This window comes from Triturus cristatus, chromosome 2_2, assembly GCF_964204655.1.
Source record: "Triturus cristatus chromosome 2_2, aTriCri1.1, whole genome shotgun sequence".
Lineage (NCBI taxonomy): Eukaryota > Metazoa > Chordata > Amphibia > Caudata > Salamandridae > Triturus > Triturus cristatus.
In genome coordinates, this window is record NC_140582.1 from 849,249,090 (window position 1) to 849,276,278 (window position 27,189).

Sequence of the window (27,189 nt, forward strand, 5' to 3'; positions counted from 1 at the left end):
CTCTGCCAATTTGCCCTCCAGACTCTCCCGAGAGGCGCGGATCGCTTGTAGGATCTCTTCTGTGTCTGGACGGGGAGCAAGGCTCCCTTACACCCCAGCAGGCGTGGGAAGAACCTTTGTGTACCGGTCCATTTTCCCCTGTTTGGGCGTCTTGGGGTCTTTATCCTTCGTCATCATGTCCGAACCGTGTGCACTCCAGCGCCTGCACCCCGTAGGTGTGATCACTAAAAAACGTGGAAAACAGGAGAGAAATGGGGGTCTCCGCTCAGCCGCGTACAAGTGTCAGGACCACGATGTTGCAGTAGGCGCCGGTCAGGTCACCCTCCTACTTCCAACTCAACAGGCGACTCAGAGAGGAAGGAAGAATGCAAGACCTCGCAAGTGAGGAATCTCTAGAGAGCTGGGCCACCAATGTCTCCCCGTCTCATACAGTTCAACCCTGAGGTCAGGAGAGCAAGCCAACACTCACCCAGGACCCCACGTGCCGAAAGGCTGCCCAGGGACACCTATCCGGTCTGCCGTCCAGGGAGCCCTCAGTTCAACTCACCAGGTGATGTGGCCCTGGGCTAATTCCAACGGGCAGTGGGGGAACACGGGCCTCTACAGTGAAGTCGAGCTGCAAGCAAAGGACCCCAAAAGCTGGAAGCTCATCTGCAAGCAGGGGCTCCCATCTGCCGATGTCAGGATGGGCATGGGCAGTCTGGCAGTCTGGGAGGACAGGTGGCTCTGTTATGCACCATAACTGTCTGGCCTCTGCAGCAAGTCTCTACCACCTCGCTAAAGTTTAATGAGGTTGCCCCAGTCCTCTGAGTGTGCCTCTACATTGACAGGGCCAAGCAACATGTAAAGTTTCTCGTTCCCGGTGCCCCAGGTGGTATGCGCTGATCAAGATTGCATCAATCACTGCCGATGCCCTCAAGGTCTCGCGCCGGCACACCGGGATGCAGGCGACGTCTCGCAGACACCCGCGTCCGCACTCACCGGTTATTTCGGCAGCCCTCTGTATCACAAGGCCGCACAGCACTGTCCGCCGGGGAGGCGCTTCACTCCCCGGCCTCCGCCTCCACGAGCACCTCGGATCCCCACAGCCTCGGCCTTCAAAAGCACCATCTCCGTCGGAGGTGGGTGGGGGGGGCGGCACATAGTACGAAGCTGAGGAGCTGCCCCCCCTCTGATCCCACGATCGTCATCCTTCTGGGACCCACTGCAGCCCGCCGGGCGAAAGCTCCGTCTTGGTGGCTCAGAGCCGCCCTCTGTGTGTCCCGGCCGCCATCTTGGGAGCTGCACGTCGGCTGTCGCGCTGGCAAAAGCTCTGGATTCCGCTGCGGAGGCGCCACTAAACTGCAGATCGGGCACACCTCCGCCCACTCGACCTCTTCATGCACAGGTACGTGGGTCTTGTGGCGGGGAGGAACCGGATTCTGACAGGATAAAAGTTGGGGCCAGTGGAGCTCGCTAAGAATGCAGCTACCCAGCCATGTTGTTGTACACGCCCCGATAAATGACATACTTATTTCAAATAATCCATTATTATTACCATTTATATGATATGCAATCATGTATGTAAGTTTACAATCATTAAATCATTACTTAAATATAGAATACCTAGGTACATGCAATGAACCACTTGCACTGGATGGGCCCGATTCACAGAACTAACTTAAGACAAAACCCTAAACTTACTACCATTTTGGTATTCACAGAGGGCACTTACTCATTTTGGTATTCACAGAAGGCACTTACTCATTTCGGTATTCATAGTAGTTAGGAATCCTAACTTTAGGACTCCTAAATGCCTTCTGTGAATACCAAAAGTCTTAAAGTTAGGATTTTTCTCAGTTTAGGAGTCCTATAGTTAGGTTGGAAAAATTCTATGCGGAATTTACAACCACTTTTTGAAAACAATAACTTTGGATTTAGACAAGCCATGTTAGAATTCCTCCCACATACTTCACATTATAGAATAAGTAAATAAATAAAACAATCATAGAAATCAAAAATATTTTTACTAGGATTATACAAAAGTTCAACAAGTTTTAGCTCAGTTAATGACCTTAAACTCTTCCTGTATATATTTGAAATAGCATGTCTTACCATGTGCAAGACAACACAACTATACAGCATATGAATTAAAGATTCAAATGAGCTGTGGTAAAGCCTACTGAGTAATATACACTTTCTGGTTAATTTACTCATAAATACAGTCTGACACTTCTCAGACATGGTAACCCAAGCAACATGAAAGTGTCATTTTTATATTTAACAGCAATCCAAATGATGCAATATTGATTCTCAATGCTGTAAATTATGCCTTTGTTTTATGGTTAAATTATCTGTTGTTTCTGGGGGATACCCTAATTAAAGTCCCATCTTATAAGTACCTACCTCACAAGAGATGTGATTTTCTGGCTTAACTACTGACTTGGAACAATGGGACGTGAGTTCTATTTCTGACTTCAGTGCTAGACTGAAAACTGATTCTAGGTAAATTCATTAATCTCCCTATGCCTAAAACTGCAAATGAATGAAAAGCGGTGCAATTGCGAAAGGCGGTGTAGTGGCTGAATTCAGAAATGCGTAATTGTCCATTAATTCACAACAATGTCAATCCCCAACAAGGTTTGCACTATATAAATAGCACTACTTAAATATCCAGGTATATGTATGAATTTCCTGCTTTAATGCACAATTTGATGTCTAACCCAACATAGAGGCATTAAGTAAGGTCTTTATAATCACATTGCACTCAGCAAGAGTCAGAGGCTTTGCAGCCTATATATCACGAAAAATCACAGAAGTGATGGGTAGAAATGTTTGAATCATTTCGAATTAGCAATTAGGCTGCCCCTCAATGCTGAGGTCCAGTAAGGTCTGTTGTCACATTTATAGGGGATTGCCTAGCAACAGAGATGGCCTGTGCAAGCAGTGGCATGAAAAAGCTAAAACCCTATTGAGCAGAATGTCCCCAGAGCAAGTCCCAGAAAATCATATCCATAAATCACTTCAGAATTGGACATGTGCATAATCCCAGAGCTGTCTCGCCTGAAAACAATGTATATGATACATGGGATACTGTCTCTAATTTACTAGTAACCAGTGACTTCTGAAGGACCCAGTCGCTGATTATAAAGGAGTAACGTCAGAAGTCAACTGTTATAACATTATTACGGTTGAGTTCTGCTGCCAGAGCCAGCAGCCGAGGTGGAATGCAGAGCAAGACATGGAGCACAATTAAAGAAGCTGTTTAAAGAGCAAAAAACGAAATGTCGGTTTTCTCTTTTCTGCTCTGTTTTTCTAGCTGTGCATTTGACAAGAAGAAAGGAGATAATTATGGCAACATGTTTATTTTTGGCTCTTCTTGGGTAATCATAGAAAAGTTAGAACTTTTCTGCATGTTTCTACTGCATCTTTGTGTTAAAAAAACGAACTTGTATTAAACTGCTTCTAAAATCTTCCTGCAATAAATATCTAACAGCTTTTTAAATTAAATGTTGCGCCTGAGATTCAGTTTTTATTCTTTATGTCTGCAAACATGCTTTCTGTTTAATAGGAAAGAGATAAGCACCAAAGATGTATGTGGTATGCAAGAATGGTGATGGAGTGTCCATGTAGTATAAGGAATAAAGTACCCCACCACAAATAATAAGGATATTGAAAGTCATCTCGGAGTTGCATAACCTTGTTAAGGAACTCAGCCTTCGGCCTCAATCTTAAATATGGTCATAGAACTCCTCGTTGACTTGCAATATCCTTATCAATTATGGCAGGGGGATCTTTATCCCACATATATAGCCATACACTTCAATTATTACAGTAAGAAGAGTCTTTATATACTTTGTGTACCAACCTGGTCAAGTGTAGAACTCATGTGAATCATAACTTGCAGAATGCCAACTCTAGATCTTTAGATAAAGAATACCTCTCATTACGAAGACTGAAGTTACATGCTAACACACGTAGATTTTTCATCAGGTGAAGAGTTAATAAAGAGAAATAATTTTATATTCAACCCCCCAATTTAGTTTTTACATCCACCTGTGTCTATTTGGCTTGAGAAAATTGAATATCTTTCAAAACAAAATTTTAAAGGAGGGTTTCCTAGAGTGGGCGGTTTTACAGGCTAGAGCACTGATTACCTACCAATGGCTGAGATATACATTTCTGAAATCAAGAGCCATCTATATTCTGAGAACACCAGAGCAACAGTGCCAAGCTGAGCTTCCTACAGATTTACTGCCAGCGAATGAGTGACTATTGCTAATGACACGGAGGATGAAACCTGGTAATAAAGATGCAAAAAATTGAGTTACTGGTTGAGGGGGTGCAACGCATCTCAAGCACCAACCACAATTCTTCTCAGGATGAGGCCACAAGCCAAACCCAAATCAACCTGTGCTCATCCCTTGGGTAGCTTGCCACAGATCACTCAGGCTTCAGTTAGAGGCAATGCATAAAGAATTTGCGCAACACTTCAAACAGCAGCACAGTGAAAACACACCACAAAGGGATCCCACAACAATTCAGAAAAATAGAGTAGTTGTTAATAAACAGAACAAGACAAAACAACAAATATCTAATCAGTAGAATCTGAGATAAGCAGGTTTAAAGATTTCAGTGAAAATAGTGCCAAATAAGTACAAAGCGCCAACTGTGAATATCTAGTCGCACCGGGCACGGGCAAAGTCATAAGTTCAGGCTGGCTGGGATGGAGTGTGGGCCAGCTACAGGGACTCAGTTAGGCCCGCTTAACAAAGTACCTTCAAATCCTGGTTTGCGTAGCGTTGGGAGGAATCGCGTGGAATATGCCATACGCAGCAGAAGCGATGCATCGGTTCCGAGATGTGGTGAGGCTGCGATGCGGGGTCTTGCAGCTTCGTTGAGGATCCCCTCAATGAGGGCTTGCGCTGCAGAGTCCGGTGTCACGGACGCGTTTCAAAGTTGGGGTGATTCTTAAGTTCTGAGGAGCTGCGAGGCAGCGATGCAGAGTCTGGCAGCGTTGTGAGCCAGACGTCTACGAGGGATTGAAGAACCTGCACCGGGGATACGTTCCACATCTGCGGTTCGAAAGAGGCTGTTGCCTGCGATGCGGGTCTTTGTGACGGGTCTGACCAATGCAGCAGTGATGATGCGTCTGTTCTGCTGGGTCCCCAGAGGCTGGTAGGGCACAAAAGACCCATATCTAAGGGTCCAGGATTCAGGAGGCACCAATTGACAGAGAAGACTCAATAATGCAGAGTCCAGGTGCTGGGTCATGGTCTTTAAGAGAATCTTGTCTCTGAGGCTCAAGTCAGGAGGCCATCCAACTAGCCCTTAGAGTCACTCTGGGATCCTGTGTTCAAACAGATGCAGGTCCAGTCCTTCTCACCCAGATAGGAGAGCAGCAGGCAGCAGTTCAGCAGTCCTTCAGAGCAGCAGTCCAGCAGAGTGGCAGTTCTTTCAGCAGCACAGCAGTCCTTCTTCCTGGCAGAGTATTCACAGGTCCAGAAGTGTACTGAAGAGGTGGCGTCTGAGGTCCAATGTTTAAACCTGGACCCCTTCGTTTGGAAGGTGGGAGAAGCTTCTAGAAGTTCTCTTTCACGTTCGAAGGCTTCCTGTCTTCCCTGCCCTGTTTCCAGACTAACTACTGGGGTATGCAACCGTTTGTGTGGAGACAGGATACAACCTATTCAAGTATAAATAGGGCTGTGCTCAGCTCCGCCCTCCACTCCTGCCAGTGATGGCCCATCCAGGCAGATCAAGCTGTCTAATGTGTGTGGCAGTCTAGGGGAATACACAAAGCCCAACTGTCAGCTACACCCAGTCTTGTGACCCATAGACAGGGTATAGGCACTTAATGTCTAAGGCAGGAAAATTCCAACTTTCTAAAAGTGGCATTTTCAAAAATGTAATTTAAAATTCGACTTTACCATGAGAGAGAACTGTGCATTACAATTCCAAAGACACCAAACATCACCTGCTCACCTGCTCCCGTTTGGCAATTACAGCTCACTAAGTATAATTAGGTAACTCCAATGTTAGCCTATAGAAGAGGTAGGCCTTGAGGTAGTGAAGCACAAGTTACTTACCTTCATTAACGATATATCTGTAAGAAACATTAGTAGTGATAGATTCCTTACTTTAGAAATACCCCCAGGTGTCATACTGGATCCGGAAAGTTTGCGTCAGCAGTACCCCTGCGCGTCGGTAGGCGTCGTCGTGCGGCTCCGCGTGCGTTGTTGGCGTTGTAGGCGCCGGGATGACGTTGCTGGAGCTACTTAGCCACGCCCACGCGCGCTGACGTCAGTTCTGTACACAACTTTCTGCGCCAGGAACACAGAGCCATGCAAGAAACTGACCACTGGTGCCATGAAACTAGGGCCCTGAAAGGGATGACCATAACCCTAGAAATCAGTTTGCAGAACTGGGAGGATAGGTGGGGCGGTAAGGAATCTATCACTACTAATGTTTCTTACAGATATATTGTTACCGAAGGTAAGTAACTTGTGCATCTGAAAGAAACACGTAGTGATAGATTCCTTACCTTAGAATAGATACCCCAGCAATACCAACCCCGGTGGTGGGTCTGCAAACCAAAATCACACCAGAAAGTCCTGGAGAACAGAACGGCCAAAGAAGCAGTCTCTCCGGACTTGGCTGTCCAGGCAGTAATGCTTAGTAAACGTGTGTAGTGAGGCCCATGTAGCTGCCTGACAGATGTCATGCAAGGGAACTCCCCATCCCAAAGCAGTAGTGGCTGCTGTCGCCCTGGTAGAATGGGCACGCAGCCCCACCGGAGGCTCTTATTTAGCCAAAGAATAACAAGCCTTTATGCACAGAACGACCCACCGAGAGATGGTTCGCTTGTGCACGGCCTGACCTTTCTTGGCACCCACATAGCCAGCAAAGATCTGGTCATCCACCCAGAACTGTTGTGTTCGGTTTTGGTAGAATGAGAGCGCACGTTTTGGGTCCAGACGGTGGAGCCTCTCTTCCTCTTTTGAGGGATGCGGAGGCAGAAAGAAGGTGGGCAAAGTGATGGTCGGCCCAAAGTGAAAGGCAGTGCCAACCTTTGGCAGAAAAGATGGACGAATCCTTAGAACCACTTTGTCTGGATGGACAGAGAGAAAAGGAGGTTTAGAAGAAAGAGCCTGGAGCTCACTCACTCTTCTGGCAGAGGGGATGGCCACCAGGAAAGCTGTCTTTGAAGTGAGAAGACGAAGAGGACAGTTGTGAAGTGGCTCAAAGGGAGCACACATCAGATATGTCAGAACCAGGTTCAAGTCTCACTGAGGCATTATGAAAGAAACAGGAGGGAAAAGACGAGTAATGCCTTTTAAGAATCTATTTACAACAGGGGACTTGAAAAGGGAAGGCTGATCTGGAAGCCGTAAAAAGGCTGAAATGGCCGACAGATAGCCCTTGAAAGTGCCCAGAGCAGAGCCCTGCTGGGCCAAAGAAATAAGGAATAGAAGGACCTCTGAAAGAGGGGCAGAAATGGGATCCAAAGCCTTTGCTGTGCACCATGCCACAAACTTATTCCACCTGCAGGCGTATACCGTCCTAGTGGAGGGACGTCTGGCTGCCAAGATTACATCACAATTTTCGGGAGGCAGGTCAAAAGATATCAACTGCCGCCGCTCAATCTCCACGCAAGGAGGTGGAGGCTGGACAGGTTCGGGTTGAAGACCGTCCCCTGTTGCTGCGACAGAAGATCTTCCTTTAGAGGCAGTTGGATCGGGGGATTGATAGCCATGCTGAGTAGCTCGGGATACCATAGTCTTCGAGCTCAGTCCGGAGCCACAAGAATGACTTGGGCCCGGTCGCGCTTGATCTTCTTCAGCACTCTGGGTAGAAGTGGATAGGCGGAAAGGCGTATAGTAGACCGCAACTCCACTCGCGACGAAAAGCATCGCCTAGCGAGTGCCGCCTTGGAAATTCCAACGCGCTGAACTTTTTGGTGGCGAATATATCTAACCAAGGCTCTCCCCACTGCTGAAAGAGACCTTGCGCCATGTCTGAGTGCAGACGCAATTCGTGATCCATCATGCACAGGCGGCTGAGTTTGTCCGCCCTGGCATTCAGAGAACCTGCCAGGAGTTGAACCACCAGGAAAATGCCCTGATGTTCCAGCCATGTCCAGAGACGCAGAGCCTTCTGACATAGGGTCCACAATCCCACCCCGCCCTGTTTGTTGCAGTACCACATGGCGGTGGTGTTGTCAGTGAACAGCTGCACTACTCTTCCCCGGACAGTGAGAAGGAATGCCTTCAGTGCAAGTCGGATCACCCGAAGCTTCAGAAGGTTGATATGGAGCCAGGACTCCGCCAAAGACCAGAGTCCTCTGATCTCCGCCACTCCCATGTGCCTGCTCCATCCCAGAAGGGACGCGTCCGTCACCACTGTGTGTTTCGGTTGGGGAAGGGAGAGGGATCTGCCATTGACCCAATCGCAATTCGTGAGCCACCACTGCAATTGTTGTGCAGTGCCCTCCAATATCTGGACGTGATCGGACAGGTTGCCCTGATGCTGTGCCCACTGGAACTTCAGGTCCCACTGCAGAGCCTGCATATGCCATCTGGCATGATCCACCAACAGGATGCAGGAGGCCATCAGGCCCAGTAGCCTCACCGAAACCCGGGATAAAGGCTAAAAGATCGGAATCATAGCCTGAATATCCCAAACTCGCTGCTCGGGAGGATAAACCCAAAACTGCGCCGAATTCAGAACTGCTCCGATGAAGAGGAGCTTCTGAGAGGGAATCAGGTGCGACTTGGGCACGTTGAAGGAGAACCCCAGCAAATGCAGGAGGTCGGCCGTAGTCTGGAGGTGGGAGACGACTGCCTGGGGCGAGCACTCCTTTAACAACCAGTCGTTGAGATAGAGGAAGACTGGGACCCCTGATCTGCGCAGATGAGCTGCGACCACCGCTATCACTTTCGTGAACACCCGAGGGGCGCTGGTAAGGCCAAAAGGGAGCACAGTGAACTGAAAGTGCTCGTGGCCTACTGTGAACCACAGGTAATGCCGGTGTGCCGGTAGGATGGGAATATGAAAGTAAGCGTCCTGCATGTCCAACGCTACCATCCAATCTTGCCGGTCTAGGGCAGACAAGACCTGAGCAAGTGTGAGCATCTTGAACTTCTCCTTCCGGAGGAAGCGACTGACATTCTGAAGGTCTAAGATAGGACGCAGACCCTTGTCCTTCTTGGGGACCAGAAAGTGATGGGAATGACAACCACGACCTACTTCTGGCCCAGGAACGCGCTTGATGGCCCCCTTGGCCAAGAGGGCCGTGACTTCCTGCTGAAGAAGCGCAAGATGGTCCCCCGACATGCGGTAGTATTGAGGTGGCATGGCTGGAGGGGAAGTCTCTAAGGGGAGGGAGTAGCCCCTTCAGACAATTTGCAGCACCCACTTGTCCGAAATGATGTTGCGCCAGTGGGGGAGATGTTGGCGAATTCTGCCGCCCACTGGCGTTTGATGGGCCTGAAAGGTCGGACTAGGAAGGCTTTGCAGTGGATGCTGCGGGGATGGAGGTGGACTGACCCGCCCGCTGGCCCCCAGAACTGCCTCGACGGTTCCCACGTCCGCAGCCGGGCTGAGAATGTTGCTGCGCAGGCCTGTGGCTCTGGAACAAACGTGTTGAGGCACCCTTTCTGTGGCCACGAAAGGAGCAAAAAGCGGAAGGTGGAGGAGAGTGAGTGGCCGACAGGCCCAGGGACTTAGCCGTAGCCCGTGAGTCCTTAAACCGCTCCAACGCACTATCCGCTTTATTGCCAAAAAGGCAAATGCCATCAAAGGGCATGTCCATCAAGGTGTTCTGGACATCCCCTGAGAAGCCAGCTGTTCTCAGCCAGGCGTGGCGCCGAAGTGCCACCATCGTGGAAATCACCCTGCCCAGCGAGTCCGCGATATCAAGCCCACAACGAATGGTGAACTTTGCTGCGTCTCTGACAGCTGCTATATCCTGAGAGAGTACTGTCCGTGCCTCCTCCGGACAGTTGGGCAGCACCTGTGCAACCGTATTCCACAGAGAGTGGGAATAACGGCATGGTGTGTTCATCGACCGCAGCCCTAAGCTGGCAGATGAAAACAGCTTCTTGCCCAGCTGTTCTAGCTTCTTGGATTCCCTATCCGTAGGTGCGGAAGGGAAAGCGCTCTGGGTAGCAGAGGCTTGGACAACCAAGCTCTCGGGAATGGGGTGTTGGGAGAGAAAGAGGGGGTCGCCCGGATCCGGGCGATGGCGGCGGGCCACGTTCCTGTTCACAGGAGCCCCTGTGTTGGGCCTGGACCAAGTGCCCAAAAGGACGTCAGAAAGTGCGTCATTAAAAGGCAGCAAGGGCTCCGAAGAGGTTGCCGCCGGCTGAAGCACTTCTGTCAGGAGGTTAGTCCTGACGGCCACTGTAGGGAGTTCGAGGTGGAGGGCCTCGGCTGCCCTACATACTACCACTGCGTAACTGCCTACCTCCTCCGTAGACAGCATGCCAAGGTCAGGGAGGTGTCAAGACCACTGGCCTCCCCCAAATCCTCTGCCCAGTCCGGATCATAATCACACTGTTGTTTGAGAGGGTCCTCAGACCCCTCCCAGTCCTCCCCTTCCTCCAAAGTCTGTGAAACAAGCTGAGAATAAGGAGGACAATGGCCCCATTGGCATCGGAGCCGCACGGCGTCGATCCGGCACCCTGTCCGGGCTGAAACTGGGGATGATGTCGTCCAGAGGAGCGGGCGACGTCGGAGGTGGTGCTGGTGGGGTCGACGGTGGTGGAGGTGTTAGGAGGTCAACCGGTGTCTACCGGGGTCCGATCCCGGATCCCGGGAGGTCCTGCAGTGCCGGGGCCGGAGCCACCGGTGATGGAAGGACAGGACCTCCAGTCGGGCCCGCGGGGCCCGTAGGCACACTGGCGGGGCCAGACGGCCCAAAGAGTCGGCCATGGCAGCAAGAAACTCTTGCACCTGAGCAGGCGTTGCCGACAGACCTGGAAAGAGTGGGTAGGCCAGCGACGACGTCGCAGGCTCTGCCGGACCCGTGGGGTGGCACCCGCACCCTCAGCCGCATCGCGCGACGGGAAGTTGAGGAGCGACAAGGCTTCTTCAACTTCTTTTTGGAATGCTTCGACTTACCTAACTCTGAGTGCGAAGACTTAGATCCAAAAGAATGATGGTGACGGCTCCGCGACTGGTCCCTCGACCTCCCACGGGACCGGGACCTTGAGCGGCGCGGAGCCGACTGCCGGACTTCCAACAACTTTCAAGACCGCTCCCGCAAAGTTTTCGGTGCCATGGCCCGGCAGCTGGGGCACGATTGGAGTCGTGGTCACGCCCCAGGCAGTAGAGACACACACGGTGTGGGTCTGTCACCGACATCATGAGGTGACAGTCCCCACAGTTCTTGAAGCCGGGCATCTCTACGACACCAGGAGTCGATCAACTCGAAGAAACGGAGACAAAAGGCCAGGAAAAACTCAATCAAAAAATGACTAGGGTTATGTGCTCTTCCCGGATCTGCGCTTGTTGGCACGGAAAAAGAAATAACTGATGTCTGCGCGCATGGGGGCGCGTCTAAGTAGCTTTAGCGACGTCATCCTGGCACCGACTACACCAACGACGCACGTGGAGCCACACGACAATGCCTACCGACGCGCAGGGGTACTGCTGAATTTCAGATCCAGTCTGACGCCTGGGGGTAATTCTAAGGTAAGGAATCTATCACTACGTTTTTCTTTCAGATAAACACATTTAGGTGGTTTTCACTACCAGGATCTGTAAAACCTAAACGGACATGCCCTACTTTTTAATTACACTGCACTCTGCCCTCTGGGATGTTCAGGCCCTACCTTAGGGGTGTGTTACATGTATTTAAAAGTAAAGATTTGGGCATGGCAAAACCTGAGAAATGTTTAAAGGACTTAAGTGGGTGGCACAGTCAGTGCTTCAGGCACGCAAGTACCGTTCAATTTAAATGTGGATGGTACATGGAGTACCACTGTACTAGGGACTTACAAGTACATTAAATATGCCAATTGGGAATACACCAGTTTTACCATGTCTTAAGGAGTGAGTACATTATCTTTAGTACTGATTAGAAGTGGCAGAGTGTGCAGAATCCTAAGGCCAGCAAAAACGAGATACGCCAAAATAAGGGGAGAAAGGCTGTGGGCCCGATACACAGAACTAACTTAAGACAAAATCCTAAACTTACTACTTTTGGTATTCACAGAAGTTAGGATTTTGTCTTAAGTTTGTCTTAAGACAAACTTAAGACAGACTTAAGACTGTCTTAAGACAGACTTAAGACAGACTTAAGACAGACTTAAGACAGACTTAAGACAGACTTAAGTTAGGATTTTGTCTTAAGTTTGTCTTAAGTTTGTCTTAAGTTTGTCTTAAGTCTGTCTTAAGTCTGTCTTAAGTCTGTCTTAAGTCTGTCTTAAGTCTGTCTTAAGTCTGTCTTAAGTCTGTCTTAAGTCTGTCTTAAGTCTGTCTTAAGACTGCCTTAAGTCTGTCTTAAGACTGTCTTAAGTCTGTCTTAAGTTTGTCTTAAGACAAACTTAAGACAAAATCCTAACTTCTGTGAATACCAAAAGTAGTAAGTTTAGGATTTTGTCTTAAGTTAGCTCTGTGAATCGGCCCCAAAATGTTTGGAGAAAGACCACCCTACGGCTGATAGGCCTAACAAAAGATGACTTATGTAGGCAGTAGTAAATGCCAAGCTAACATTGCTTTAGAAGTAATGTAGATTGTCTCAATGCAGAATGCATATATGTCTGTGGTCCCAACATCTGAAGGATTGTTAAATATATGTATGAACACTGTTCAGTAACCTTAATTTTTATGTATTACAATTGTTGCAAACTACCAAATTTCAAACACAAAATCACCATTTACATTAACACATTTGAAGCACATTTTTCAAGTACTAAATCAACATCGGCATTACCACGTTAATAGAAAATAAACAATACCTCCATGCTCATTTAAAATAAACTCCACTGGATCACTAACACCTGAGCCCGAGCACTGAGGTTGCAGAAGAATAACCTTTGCTTTGTGAAATCTTGGATCTTTTGGGGGTATGTCGGTGAAAGTCTCCTGAAGTAATTTAACATCTGTAGAAGAAGAAGAACACACAATAGAATATAAAACAAGTCAGTGGTATACAGTTTTAAGCAGGTAAATACAAATACATGAGCCATCACTGTTCTACATGAACAAAGAAGAAAAATGAAGCCATAGGCACTGGTCCTAAAATTATAAGTTCAATCAGAATCTGGTTACATAACGAAGTTAACTAGTAGTGTTTTATGAGATAACAAATGTCAATCGGGTACCACATAGATTAATATCATTGATTCAAATGAAAACAACACCACAACTTTTGTGAGTGCATTTCTCCTTCTTGACATACCTAACAATGTAACACCAACACCAATGAGACCACAATATGCTGCCACCCCACAGATCTCTATGATCTACATGCTCCCACCCCACAGATCTTTCACATCCATTCCAAGTGCACCGGCACAACAATCTTAAGTGATACTGATCTACTTTAGTGTATAAGGAAGGAAAAAATGTGCCTACATGCACACAACACCACATTTAGAAACAAGACTCAAATTACAAATATATTACACAGATTAATGGTAATTACACCACAGTTTAGTGACTAAAAAGCAAGATGTATTGCTAACACATCCAAAGTATCTTATTACGCACTGGGCAAGAGCAATATGTGGCCTACAAAAAAAAGTGACAGCATCCTGGAAAAAGCAAACAATCATAGGGAATGCAACATTTTGCAAACCATGTGAAATGTAAGCAGGAACAACATGGTTACCTTAACGCTTTTACACTCACTGTTCAGAAATCAGTGAGTGCTTTTGCCTGAAAAGTTAAGGACATGACAACAGGGCCCTGAATGGACCCATTTCAATGGCCATTGCTTATATCCTTACAAAACGTAAGCAGTATGGTAAAAAAAGACAACATCTCTAGATGCAGAGCAGCAGTACAATTTTTTTTTTTCAATCCTCACATTGCAGTACCTCCAGGATTGGTGCACTAGTTCCAAGACCAGGGAAAACAAAGCCAAGACAACAAAAATAGCGCTTCACTGGCAAACTCTGTAAAAGTGGCGCTAATGTGTTTGGGTGTGAATAAAATCAATCTGGCCAGTTTGCTACCACTCTGTCTTACTTTATTTAGTTATTTATTTTTCATATTTTTAAACTTTTATTCCCGATGCTGCACTTTGGAATTAAATGTCAGAAAAATAGACATTGATTATCAGCAAAAGTGATTTTCTTTTTTGGATCCATTTCACAGGGAAGCAAATAAAAGAAAGGAGGGGGAGACTGCGCACTGTGCACAGGGACCTCCTAATCCTAAAAGGTTAGGTTGCTCTGCGCACACCGGCACTGTTGGTGTCACCCCATGTGAGGGTGTCACCCGGTGCGGTCCGCACCCCCCGCACCCCCATAGTGACGCCGCTGTATTTAATTTTAAAAGTGGAAAAATACAGAATATCGCGCTTCTTGTGAGAGACTCTCCATGCTGTCTTTCATGAATTCCAGGCAAAAGCTGAGCACATAGACAACATGTGGAGTTAAAAAACACAGGATGCGATTTCCTTATACAGGCATAATGTAAACACATTTTGTAGTATAACACTAATATGTACCTCCTGGGTGTAGTAGTTTGTTATATGTGGCTGCTTTATTTTCTAAAATGTGCATGCATTCATGCATGTGAGCAGACTAAGAGCTAAATTAATGTGGAAATATAACATTTTAAGAATCCATTTATTCTCAAATCACAAAATAAAGAAGGATAAATACAAAGAAGATGACAAAAAATAAATATGGATAAATACAGATGGAAAAAATACTATAAAACCGGGAGCTCTAACTATAATAAACATATCATTCTTGCTTATTAAAATGAACCGTACTGAAATATATGATATTATAATCGGTAAGACACCACTACATAGCAGGTAGCACATGGGTACAATTACATGAACACATCACATCGTAGGCAATTACATGGGGAGGAATCATTTTTTAAACCCCTACATTAGTTAAATACATCAGAAGAATCTTTACACTATTATATATGTGTGTGTGAGTGTGTGTGTGTGCGTGTGTAAGTATGTGTGTGTGAGTGAAAATAAATATGGCCAAATAACAGGTCATTTAGGGCAACTATGTTGGTGGTGTTGTAGGGTGCTCCATATAATGGAACTACTCTGGTCCTAAACTTGGTAACTACCGAAAGATTCCTGCTTCCTTTTTTGCATAATTTATGCAGCACTCTAAGCCTGAAAGAGTACTGTTCTGACATACAGGGTATTGTTTTGACTTATACTGGTTGCTCCATTGTGTCACGACAAAGCTGTACCTCTCTGATGAGCTTTAATTAGAGCGTAACACCCCCCAGGACTGAAATGTGAAGAATCATATGTACCATTCTTAAGCATGTTGTGGGGTTCTTCCTCTTTGTGGCTTGTACATTGTTCCCAATTGTCTAAATATGCAAATGTGGAAATGTTTGGTGTGTTCAAGTCTGTTATCTTTGCAAAGCCCAGACAAGATGTTTGCTGATCTGTTTTGTTCAGAAATATTATCTGTCTTGGTATTAGACATGCCCTAAACAAAGCCTCATTGCCTTGAACTTGCCAGTCTTTCATTCCCCAAACAGATTCTAAGTCAACATCATCTTTCCAAAAGCTAAACCTGTGTATTGACAACTGGGAAATAAAAGAAGCTGAATATACCTATGCCTTTGGTATCAATTTGCATATTTTTCTTTGCTGCGGAAGGAACAAGTTCATTATAATAATAAGATACTGGGCTGTTGCTAGAAAAATATGTAAACTTCTTGGCGTATGTTTTTGAACTTCCCTCAGGTGGTGAAGGGCAATGTTCCCATTGTGTAAATACTTCACATGGAGTACTAGCTCTGTCTAAGAAGGGGTGTGCATAATGGTGAAAACAATACATTTCATCATAATGTTCTAGCTCAGCGAGAATGAACTTAAGTAAGTTCCAATTATCAGAGATGGTGTCAGGAGTAATAACATCCTGAAGTGTCAATTGAAAAATATAATGTATTGGTAACGTTTGTTTTGGTCCAAATATTTCAAAAGGTACCTTATCCCAAACAATTCCATCAAGTACCGAAACCGCTGAATTTTTCAGAAGGGACATGTCTCTTCGCACGTTGTGTGATGACGAATGAGGTTTCAGTACCTCAACTACAGGTTCAATCGCAGAGTGTTCTGGAAGCTAGTGTTCATTTAAGAGTAAAAAGAACACAGTTACAAAGCCTATCCAAATTGAAAAGAAAAGCAATGCCAGTGAAATCCAAATATAAATCCATGTTGGAACAAAATATAATTGTTTTGAGCCAAATTATGTTTGCATGGGTTCCATGAGGTGTGTCTGACGGGCGCGGCAAAAGTACAGCTTGAACTCTGGTACAGTATAATGTTCTCCTTGACGACGCTGCCCGGCCTCTGGGATGTGGGCTCACAAGCTGTGTACGACTGCCTAAATGGCCACGTGGGATATGATACTGGTAATAGCGGTGCGGGAATATTTTGAATGTACGTTGCCTATTATACTGTTCTGCAATAAAAACGGTTTTACAAAAAAAAAAAAAAAATGAGGTGTGTCTGACGGATCCGTAGAAAATCATGCATTAGCAGTCTCAACAAAAACAGGGACTTCATGTAGTACTATTGGACTTATAGTTGACTCCAAAGGTGGAACATAGTAAACGACTTTGTTGAACACGTTACTTACCTTTGGTAACGCATTATCTGGTAGAGACATGATCTAGCTTCAGATTCCTTCCTTTAGAATCCTCCCAGGTGTGAAACTGGAACCGGAAATCTTTCTTCCCCACAGCACGTCTTCACGCCAGCAGAGGGTGTTGCACAACTCCGCATCGCTGTCATCCACTGGATGTGATGTCGACAGAGTCCACATAGCTCCCTCGTTGACACGCTGACGTCAGTGTCTTCCGTGACTATTTTCCGCACTCAAAACGCAGAGCCACATATAGAAACTATCTATTGAACATTGTGCTAAAAAAAAAAGACACTTGGTGGCCAAGAGCGTCAAGATGGCGGTCGCTCCTTATGAGAGCTCCGGACCCCTCCGTCATCCCCTCTTTAGTCGCCCGCCATCGGGACCCCCAGTACTCTGCCACCTGCTCGCCTGCTTACCCGGGAATCCGGGGGGTCCATCGGTGGTGCTCCTGGCGATCCAGAACGGGAAGCCCTGAACTTCTAGACCGGCCGCGCGGCCTTTTCAGCATAGTGGCCACGGCGGCCTTCACTGGATTCCTCTGGCCTCCGGCCCTCAGTACTGCACGCCGGGAGCTGGTCCTGACGCTTTCCGGGCATCTGCCATCGGACCCTGTGATCCGGCTCACCTCGTTGCGGCCTGTCTGTCCGCCTCTGCTGCCCTGATGACTTTCGACGGCCGCCTGCCCTGCTCCGGTGCGGCCCCCTGCCGATGAAGATTCTTGGCGCCGGCCCAATCGGGCGGTGATGTGTGGATGTGCGCTTCTCCCCCGGAGGCCTTGCGGACCCGCTTCGCAGACGCTGCGGCTGCCCTGGACTCCCACAGAGGCCTCCCTGCTGTGGCGTGGCGGCTGCGGACTCCCGGCGCCCCCCTCCCCTGGCGCTGAGTCCCGTGTGTGGCAGCCCCCGTCGGAATCGGCCTGGGGCATGGAGACTTCAGTGAGGAGGTGAGGAGGAGTGCTGGTGGTGGTGGTGTTTGGGGGGGCTGCCTGACGCGGAGTCTGCCGTCGATCGGGCGGCAGAGGAGCGTTTCCCCCCCGCTGCTCCTGCGCTCAGAGGTGCCCCGCGTTTTGCCCGGTCCTGTGCTGCAGGGGTACTGCTCACTAGCCGGATTGGGGTGGTGGAGGCTTCCCCCTCACCCCCCCCTTTGGTGGTGCAGTCCGCAAGAGGCCTCTCAACTGCCATTCTGGGCAGTGGTGCTCCGGCGGCGGTGTCGCCCGCCCTCCTCTTGAAGGTTCTGCAGGAGCCGCCCCGTAGGACCGGGGCACTTTGTGGCTGGCGCCCGCCCATTGCGGTGATTTCGTCCGTCGATCGGGCGGTATAACAACGTCCCTGTGGGGGGCATTTTGTGGCGGGTGTCTGCCCGCCGTGCAGGAGCGGGGATTTCGGCCGTCCATCGGGCGGTAACCAGTGTACTGGTGGCGCTGACCTAGGGGCCGGTTGCTCCTCTGTGGTGTATCTGGCTCTTCAGGTTGGGAGCCGTCATTAATGGAGCTCTCTGGGTTTGATGTCCTCCGCCGCAAGTCACCACCGACGTCCTTGGGGGCCTGCTGAGAGTGGACTTCCCGTCCTCGCCGGTTCCGAGGCCCCAGCAACGCTCCTGGAGGTAGAGAGCCAGTTGAGGCCGCTTGGAGGAGTTCTGAGTGCCCCTGCTGTGTCTGAGGCCTGTGCTGCTGCGGCGGCTCTGCTGGCAGCCGGTGGGAGGTCGGTGGTAGGTGGCATCTGGGTTTGGGCAGAGGATTCGGCCGTCGGTCGGGCGGCAGGCAGGGTGTGGGGGCCCAGTTAGCTCGGCTTTCCTCCCTCCACTCCGTCTCCTCCCTCTCTGCCCCACTCCGGGCGCGCCCCATCTGTGACCTGTGGTGGATGTGAATTGACCAGGCTGGACCTCTCCTCCCCAGGCCCGGCGCGGCCCATCGTTGTGTCTGTATATGCAAAAACAATGGTTCTGTCGGAATTTGAACGGACTAAATTAATAGGTACTGAATACACTTTTTAAATATCAAGGACGCACACATACCCAAAGAAACAGGACAGAATCCAAGTCACTTAATAGGATGATATTAATTGATGTATTGAGAGCACCAAAAATATTTACAGGGTAAACCAACCAAAAAACACATTCATAGTGAAACAATTGGTGAAACAGTGATACTTTGCACAAAACACATCACATGTAACGAATATGAACAATGGACAATACATAAAAATAATCAACAAACAAGGTCCTATTTACAATACATAAGCCACTTAAGGGTTCAGTTTCCTTGCTGTCTAAGTGGATTTGCATGTGACGCATAGGACATGTAACGTCGACGTTTCGACCCGAGGTAATTGTGCCAATTAATATGCATCAAAGTGGGTCTTCATCAGGACAAACGAGGTTGGGGACCTGTAAACGCAAAGAGTATGGTGTCAGGGCAGTGTGTGCGTTACATGTAAAGGAAATAACTAATTTCCCAATTCCGGTCACTTAGCTCACCTGGGGAACCGACTTAGTTATGAGGAAAATGATTCCTGTTGTCTTTAATGCAGATGGCCAACATCAAATGTGAAGATAATATTTAATTCCTGCAAGAGATTAGAGAGGAGGGACTATTGTAAAGACTGGACAGGCTGTGTGTGGAGATAATTAAAACATACCTGTTTGCACGCGAGAAGAACGTACCTCTGAGACGGGGATATTTGATTTAGAAGGGAGAGTGGTGCTGTCTCTACAATCGCCACGTACTGTGAACATAAAGGATAGAGGCGTATCTGAGAAATTGAACAAGGTAATCATCCAGAAACAAGATGCCTTGATATGCATCCTCTAAACATAGAAAGTAGTGTAACTGAGGTAGAGGACAATCAAAGGCCCGTAGCGCTTGAACAAAGTCGGGCCACATTCAGGGCATAATGTATATCCAATGCACAGAGATATAACGTACTGGTTGTTCCGGGCGCGAAAGCCCGACATGGCACAACCATGGTAGAGCTGCATGTTAGTAGCATAAAATTCTAGTCGACCAAATACCCATATACGAGTAAAATCAACTTGGTTAAGGGTATTGCCATATATTATTGTTATATCCTTCTACTGGACCAAGTACCCATATACGAAGAAGGAGACATTAATATCAGGACGTATTTCATGTTACGGCTACTAATCCACTATATTGAATGTATTGCCGTGTATTATTATTCTACTGCTCCAAACACCCATATGCGAGCAAAGTAACATTCATGGTCAGGTAGTATTTCAGTTACGGCTACTGAAGTTCAAGCGGTGAGCGTTACGGCGAGACGCCGACTTACTTCAAGTCCGTGAATGGACAACTTGTTCCGTCAACGGCTCAGCTGCAACTGACAGCGAGCTCACGCCCGAGCTAACTATATGACGTAATGGGGAGCCGTGGGCGCGCGGCTGCTGGAATGAATCAGCAGAAAGAGGGAAACCAGGGATGGATTTTAGGGAGGGCTCACACGGAATGGTTGAGAACGGACGGGGTCGGTGTTTATTTAAAAAGGAATAGAATGGGTGTTCTGCAGATGAACTTGTTCGATACGGTTTTTGATGCATTAATGCGGTGAATGCGAATGTGCTTCCAAAAAACGGCTGTATAGATATGGGAATTTACATATTTCAGTTTTCTTAAACATATCATCCGTTTTTGATGCACTGATGCGGTGAATGCGGATATGCTTCCAAATTTACATATTGCAGTTTTCTCAAACATATCATCCGTTACGAACTAGGAGTACAAAAAATATGAATGACATGATTCAAAATTCACATGACAATAATAATGGCAGACGGCATATTAAGCCCAATATGTATAATACGATGACAAAAGTGTTTTTTGAAAAACCTTACACAGAACTAAAGTTGCAGATATTGTACATGTAAATATCTCGATTTAAGCCAAATACTCATCCTATATCAATAATACCAGCATAAGGTAAGGAAGCCTACACATATGTTACGCTGAAACACATGAATGAAACGTACTCAGGATAAAATTACTGGATATATACCCCGTAATACATCTACTAGAGAATCTTCAAAAAGATCAAGAATAGAGTTTAGAGTTTGCTCATTTGTAGGTAAGTTTCCTCATGTTCATTCAGCCCGCTGTTGGTGGCATCAAGGAGATGGATCCAACGGCACTCCTTGTAATTAAGAGAAGTGCCCATGTTACCGCCCCTTCTGTGTAGTATAACCTTCTCCAGCACCCACCACTCTAGATCCTGGTGTGTGTGTCTTGTGTTCGTGTAGTGTTCTACAAGTGGGGCCCCAAGGGATTTACATTTGATCCTGCTCTGGTGTTGTTGGATCCTATTTTTCACTTTTTGTGTGGTTTGGCCTACATATATCAATTTGCACGGACATCTAATTGCATAGATCACATTTTGGCTGTTGCAATTTGAAAAGTGGTTAAGGGAATAAGTCTTTCCCAAGTGATCGAAACTGGTTCCAACCTTGGTGTTTGGAAAGACCTTGCAGTGACCACACTTGTGATGTCCTTGGATTTGTGGTAGTTGTAGCAGAGATCTTACGTTGGGTGTGGGTGGGGGTTCCAGGTATGAGGATACTACAAACTCCTTAACGTTTTTAGCACGTTTGAACGCAAACATAGGGGCTTCTGAATAACCAATGTCAGGACCCACCAAATTCCAATATTTCCTAATGACTTTGTTGATCTCATTACTTCTGGTGTTGAATGTGGTAACACAAATTAATCGCCCAATTTCTTCGTTTTTGGGTTGCACCTCAAGAAGCGTTTCTCTAGGCCTATACCAGGCCCTTTTGCGTGATCTATTCAGCAGTCCTTTAGGGTATCCTCTCTCCCTCAGTTTGGCAATGAGACTGTCCGTTTCCTTAAAATAGTCACTTCTTCTTGAACAGTTGCGTCTCAACCTTAAAAATTGTCCGTATGGAAGATTATCCCTTAGGTTTCTGGGATGGTGAAAATTATATTGTAACAGGGTGTTGCGGTCTGTGGGCTTCTTGTATAAAGACATCAGAATACTACCCTCTTCCGCTTGCAAAGTCAGGTCTAAAAAAGGTATTGATTCATTGTTGTATGACATGGTGAATTGAATGTTTTGATTACGTGAGTTCAACCAAGCAGCAAAGGCTATTAGTTGGTCTTCTGTCCCAGTCCATAGCATGAGGACGTCGTCTATATATCTCTTCCACGCCGTGATGTTGTCAATGAAAGGATTCAAAGCCGAGTAGATGGTACTGTCCTCAAAATGATCCATATAAAGATTCGCTAAGCTCGGCGCGAATCCGGCCCCCATGGCTACTCCTCTACATTGACATCGTTGTGTCTGCACGGTCACTTGTTGTGTCAGTCACGGAGCTGCTGCCAATCTTGCGGATGTAGTGGGTGGCCCTGAGTGGGCTTCGGCCGGGGGGGGACCGTGTGAATCCGTTCCTCTCCCAGGGACCAGACATGGGTAGGTCGGACAGATCTGTGAGGGTCCCCGCTACCCAGACCAAAATGGATCGCTTCACCACCCCCGAGGGGGGTGCCACTGGGGGGGTGACGGGGCAGGAGGCTCCCCCATCCACTGATCTGGCCATTATCCTTCAAGCTATCCACACGTCCTAGACCTCGGTGGAGGGCAAAATCGCAGAAGTACCGGTGGACATGACTCTTATCAGGCAGGACCTTCGCAACGCGAATGCCCGGATCAAAGAAGCTGAGTCCAGGATCTCGTCTGTGGAAGATGATGTGCAGCAGCTAAGGGGGCAGGTGGCCCGTCTTCAGTCCCAGACGCAGGAGTTGCACCGCCGGCCGGAGGATGCGGAGAACAGGTCCAAAGGCAATAACCTTCGCCTGGTGGCCTTTCTGGAGGGCACAAAACAGGGCCGTACAGTGGAGTTCCTGGAGAAGTGGCTGAGGTCGTGGGTCACCGAGGGCTCCCTATCCCCTTGGTTTGCGATTGAACGGGCCCACCGGTCCCTGGCCCCCAGGCCGCGGCCGGGTGCTTCTGCCCGCCCAATCATAATGCGGGTTCTCAATTTTAAGAACCGGGACACCATACTGGCTGAAGCTCGCAAGCGACAACGGCTCCTGCACGAAAACTCCACCATTATGATCTTCCCAGATTACACGCGTGAGGTCCAGGGCCAACGTCGCTCCTTTGGAGAGGTCAAGCAGAAGTTGAGGGCTCTTTACATCCAGTATCGGCTCCTCTTCCCAGCTTGCCTGCAGGTGGTATTTGAGAACAAGACCGTGTTTTTCGACCACCCGACGGAGGCATGGACCTGAGCGACGGATGAGCGCCCTCTGCGGAACGCAGGTCGTGCCCCGTGCGGGGGTGCTGTGGGGGGCGGGTCTGGCCGCACCGGCCCCTCCGATACACAGCCCTCACGTAATCGATCCCGCAGGCGCCGAGACCGTAGGCGGGCCCGATCAGACTCCCCGCCGGGTCACCCACGGCAGTCATCCCGGGTCAAGGGGGAGAGCGTCGACCGGGAGGCGCTTTGGTTCACCGGGACATGTGGATGAGGGCGGCACTCTGGCCCTCAGCGATTGACCTTCCAGATACGGACCTCTCGTGTAGCCCGATGCTGTTGAGGGTTCCTGTTTGAGCCGATCTCTGCCCGCCGGGCCTTGCTCTGCGGCCGGAGGCGGCGTGCTGACTCAGCACTGTTCCTACCTTCCCGATGGTCTTGTATACCTGCATCCGCTCACGAGGAGGGGTCCTCCATGCCTCCCTATTCCCAGGCGTTTCAGTTTGGTTGTCCGCCCTGAACATTGGGTGTTGTTTAGTGGGGGTCGACAGATGCTTCAGCTCAGTGTAGGGTGTGGGGTGGGGGAAAGGGGGGTGTTTGGGAGAGTTTTTCCCTGTATGTTGTTTTGTTGTTCGTAGGTTTTTGTTTCAGCCACCACGGAATGTCACTTGGTGCCAGTGGGAGGACGGGGGGTCGCCCCGTAATTCCTGAACGCACACATCTCCGCGGGCGCCCAAGCGCGTTTGTACACCTTCAACCCCGCGCTCTGCGTCACCACAGATACACCTATCATGATCGATAGAGCTTCCTCAATGGCGTCTCTCCACGTGTTGTCATGGAATGTCAATGGTCTGCTGGACAGACATAAATGCACAGCGGTCTTGCGGTATGCGCACCGCCTCCATATTGATATCCTGATGCTTCAAGAAACGCACCTTTTGGGCAACTGTTATGATAGGGTATGGCACTCCGGCTTCTCCAGGGGCTCACGAGGGGTCGCCATCCTCCTAAGGCATACGCTTACCTTTGTCCTTTCCCACGTGGTACATGACCCCCAAGGCTCGTCGGTGACAGTGTGCCGATCGTTGGCCGGTTCCCCCCTCACGCTCATGTCGGTGTATGCCCCCCCTCCATGCTTGCGCCCACACTTGCGCACACCGCTGCCCTACTACACAACATGCCTGCCGGCAACATGGTCATTGCAGGAGACTTCAATGCGGTCTTAGCCCCGGCCCTTGACACAACGGGGTCGCCATCGGCTGCCCGGAAGACGAGCGCAAAACAACTGCAAAACTGGTCCGAGTCCCTGGGGCTTTGTGATGCTTGGTGCATATGGCATCCCCGCAGCATCCAATTTACGCACACCTCCGCGGCTCACCGCATCCCTGGTGCGGGCGGAGGAGCATCTGCACGGATGGGAGTGACCCCATGCGGCCGCGGACAAGATCGCATTGTATGCGGACGACGTCCTTGTCTTCCTGTCTGACCCAGCATCTTCCGGACCACACTGCCTCCGGATTTTGCAAGCATTCGAGCAGGCCTCGGGGCTGTGGCTCAACCCCGGGAAGTCAGTACTGGTCCCCCTGCATCTCTCTAGACAATGCTTCGATTGGCAGTCTGCCATACCACTAAGGAGGCAGTCTTTTAAATATCTGGGGATCTGGGTCGCCCTTCTTCCCGAGCTGGGCTGGTCCCTTAATGTGGCCCCGTTGGTCAAGAAGGCCAAGGTGGACCTTCTCGAATGGAGGGCGTTGCCTCTGAACCCCCTGGGGAGGGTGGCCCTGTTTAAAATGATGATCCTCCCCAGGTTCCTTTACGTCCTACAGAACACCCCCTTTTGTTTTTCCAGGGCATGGTTCAGGGAACTGGACAGTCTAATCACCAAGTTTCTCTGGAACGGAGGGCGAGCCCGCATGGCCCAGTCGACTTGTCAGATTCTCTCTTATGATGGAGGAATGGGGATGACGCACCTGTATTTGTATTTCCTGGCGGTGCGTCTACTGGTCATCCACGACTGGTTCAATGGGGGCTGGTCAGACCCAGCATACAGGCTGGAACTCAGCGAACTGGGGTTTGTGGACATCCAGGCCATGATGTATGGGGGGGCCCATTCCAACTCGACTGGCAAGCGTAACGCGCTCCGTGTTCTTGGCCTGGCGGGCAGCGCTCCGTCACTTCGGGTGTATGGGGAAGCTAGCCCAATGTACCCCCCTCTGGCACGGGGCGTGGCTCCAGGAGGTTAGTGGGCTGCAGGGGTTCCGAACCTCGGACCTTATTGGTATCGCCCAACTGGGGGACGTCTGGGTAAGGGGCCATATGCTGTCCTTCCAGGAGCTCCGACATCGCTACTCCCTCCATTTGTCTCAGTTTTATAAATATCTGCAATTGAGACATGCTCTCCAAATGCATATTACGGACGATACGAGGCTGCCCGAGTATAGCCCCATAGAGGCCCAAACGACGATGGGAGACTTGGGTAAGGGGGGGGTGTCCCGCATTTATCATACCCTCATCAAGAACACTCCCACAGTACGATAGGAGATATGGTTGACTGTGATCCGTTAATGATGCTGTTGGGCTATACTATGAGTCTACCTAAGGCGCATCGGAAATTCGGAGATATCGCACTCTTGATGGCGAAACGGAGAGTGGCTTATCGGTGGGGGAGGGGCCGTGCGCCGAAGTTTAAGGAGTGGATCGCCGACTTACTACACTGTCAGGAACAGAGTCTACTATACGCAGAAACACAGCCAGCGCGTAGTAGGGCCAAGGACATTTGGGACCCGTTCAGAGCATATTTAGCGGCTGAGGGCACTTCAGGGCTGGACGGAACTCGGGAGTCGGGCGGGGCGAGCCCGGAGACCGATGCGCAAGGGGGAAGATAGTGTGATCTGGATTCGATGGGATGTCCGGCTTGGCTGGAGAACGACTGTTGACGGGGTGGGCTGTTTCTAGCGGAGGACCTTACAGCTGCGAGGTGAGAGACACTGCTGCGGAGATGGCTGGGTGAGCTGACCAGAATGGAGACGCTCTAGGAGTAGAGGAGGGGAGGTTTCCAGACGCGGCTGTGGCAGGAGGAACGCTGGCATGATGGTCCGGAATGTGAAGGAGAATGGTTGGGTGGTGGTGATTGTGGACGGATGGCTGGGAGGGTGGCCCTTCCTTGCGGCTCACTACTGGGATCGCTGTGGCGGGAGCTGCGGAAGAGTGTGTTGCCGCATGACATGTTCACTCGGACTAGGGGGAGAGCACTGCTATGTATCATGCATAACTATGACGAAGGTGCCTTCTAGGTGCCAGTAGATTATTGAACGGATTTCCATCAGACGGACTCTGCCGGCCCCGCACAGGGTAGACATACGAGACTAAGCTAAGTGCGCCTGTACGACCCCGAGCTTAGTAGGCACAGGATTGAACTGATAAGGGAGTTGTGTTGTAGCTTCTCGCCGCCGGACCTCCGGGCTGTCGGACAAATGGCTGTGTACCAGACGATGGCTAGAAATGTGATGGACTGCAGCCGGCCCGAGGGGTTGTAGGCGCGAGACTGTAATGTTGATGTACTCTCTCAATAAAGGTTTTGAAAATTTAAAAAAAAAAAAAAAAAAAACACTCCCACATCCCTAGACAAGTTGAGGGACCAGTGGGTGGAATGGGTGGGCCCCCTCGACGAGGCGGACTGGCGCGATGCCCTCATGGCCCCCACAATAATCACCGTCTCCACCAGGCTCAAGCTGGTTCAGCTCTACTTCTTACACGCTGCGTACCTCACTCCCCAGCGCTTGCATAGAGTGGGCTTGCGTCTGGATGCGGCATGTGCGAGATGTAACCACGCCCCAGCTGACTTCCTTCACATGGTCTGGTTGTGTCCTCGCTTGGGCCAGTTCTAGGGAGCCATTGAAGTGGAACTGACTGAGGTATTGGGATGGATGGTTCCTCACGATCCACGTCCACATTGCTGGGGATTACTGATGGGCTGGATGGGTCCAGGAATGATAAGTTGTTTTTTAATACAGCTGTGATGGTGGCCAAGCGGGACATTGCGGCGGCCTGGATAAGCCCTGACCCACCCACCCTGGAAAGGTGGCGAAGTGGGGTGGACTGGTGCGCGACCCAAGAGAGAGCCCTTTATAAAGCTAAGGGGTGCGTTAAGAAATACCGCAGAGTGTGGGGAAAG

General features: G+C 49.2%; 1 protein-coding gene and 1 long non-coding RNA gene across 4 annotated transcripts in view; both read right to left on the reverse strand.

The window, feature by feature from the left end:
• Window positions 1-27,189, reverse strand: part of NSUN7 (NOP2/Sun RNA methyltransferase family member 7) — a 1,257,082-nt gene that overhangs the window by 303,685 nt on the left and 926,208 nt on the right. For all 3 annotated transcript variants that reach the window (XM_085642201.1, XM_085642202.1, XM_085642203.1), the window contains one exon: window positions 12,942-13,085. In XM_085642201.1, coding sequence (XP_085498327.1) covers window positions 12,942-13,085 — 144 coding nt within the window. The remainder of the gene's footprint in view (window positions 1-12,941; window positions 13,086-27,189) is intronic.
• LOC146862871 (uncharacterized) lies at window positions 19,020-20,128 on the reverse strand. The gene is made up of 4 exons (XR_014978518.1): window positions 20,084-20,128; window positions 19,455-19,516; window positions 19,269-19,357; window positions 19,020-19,178 (listed from the first exon to the last, which is right to left on the reverse strand). It is a non-coding gene; the product is annotated as an uncharacterized LOC146862871 (long non-coding RNA).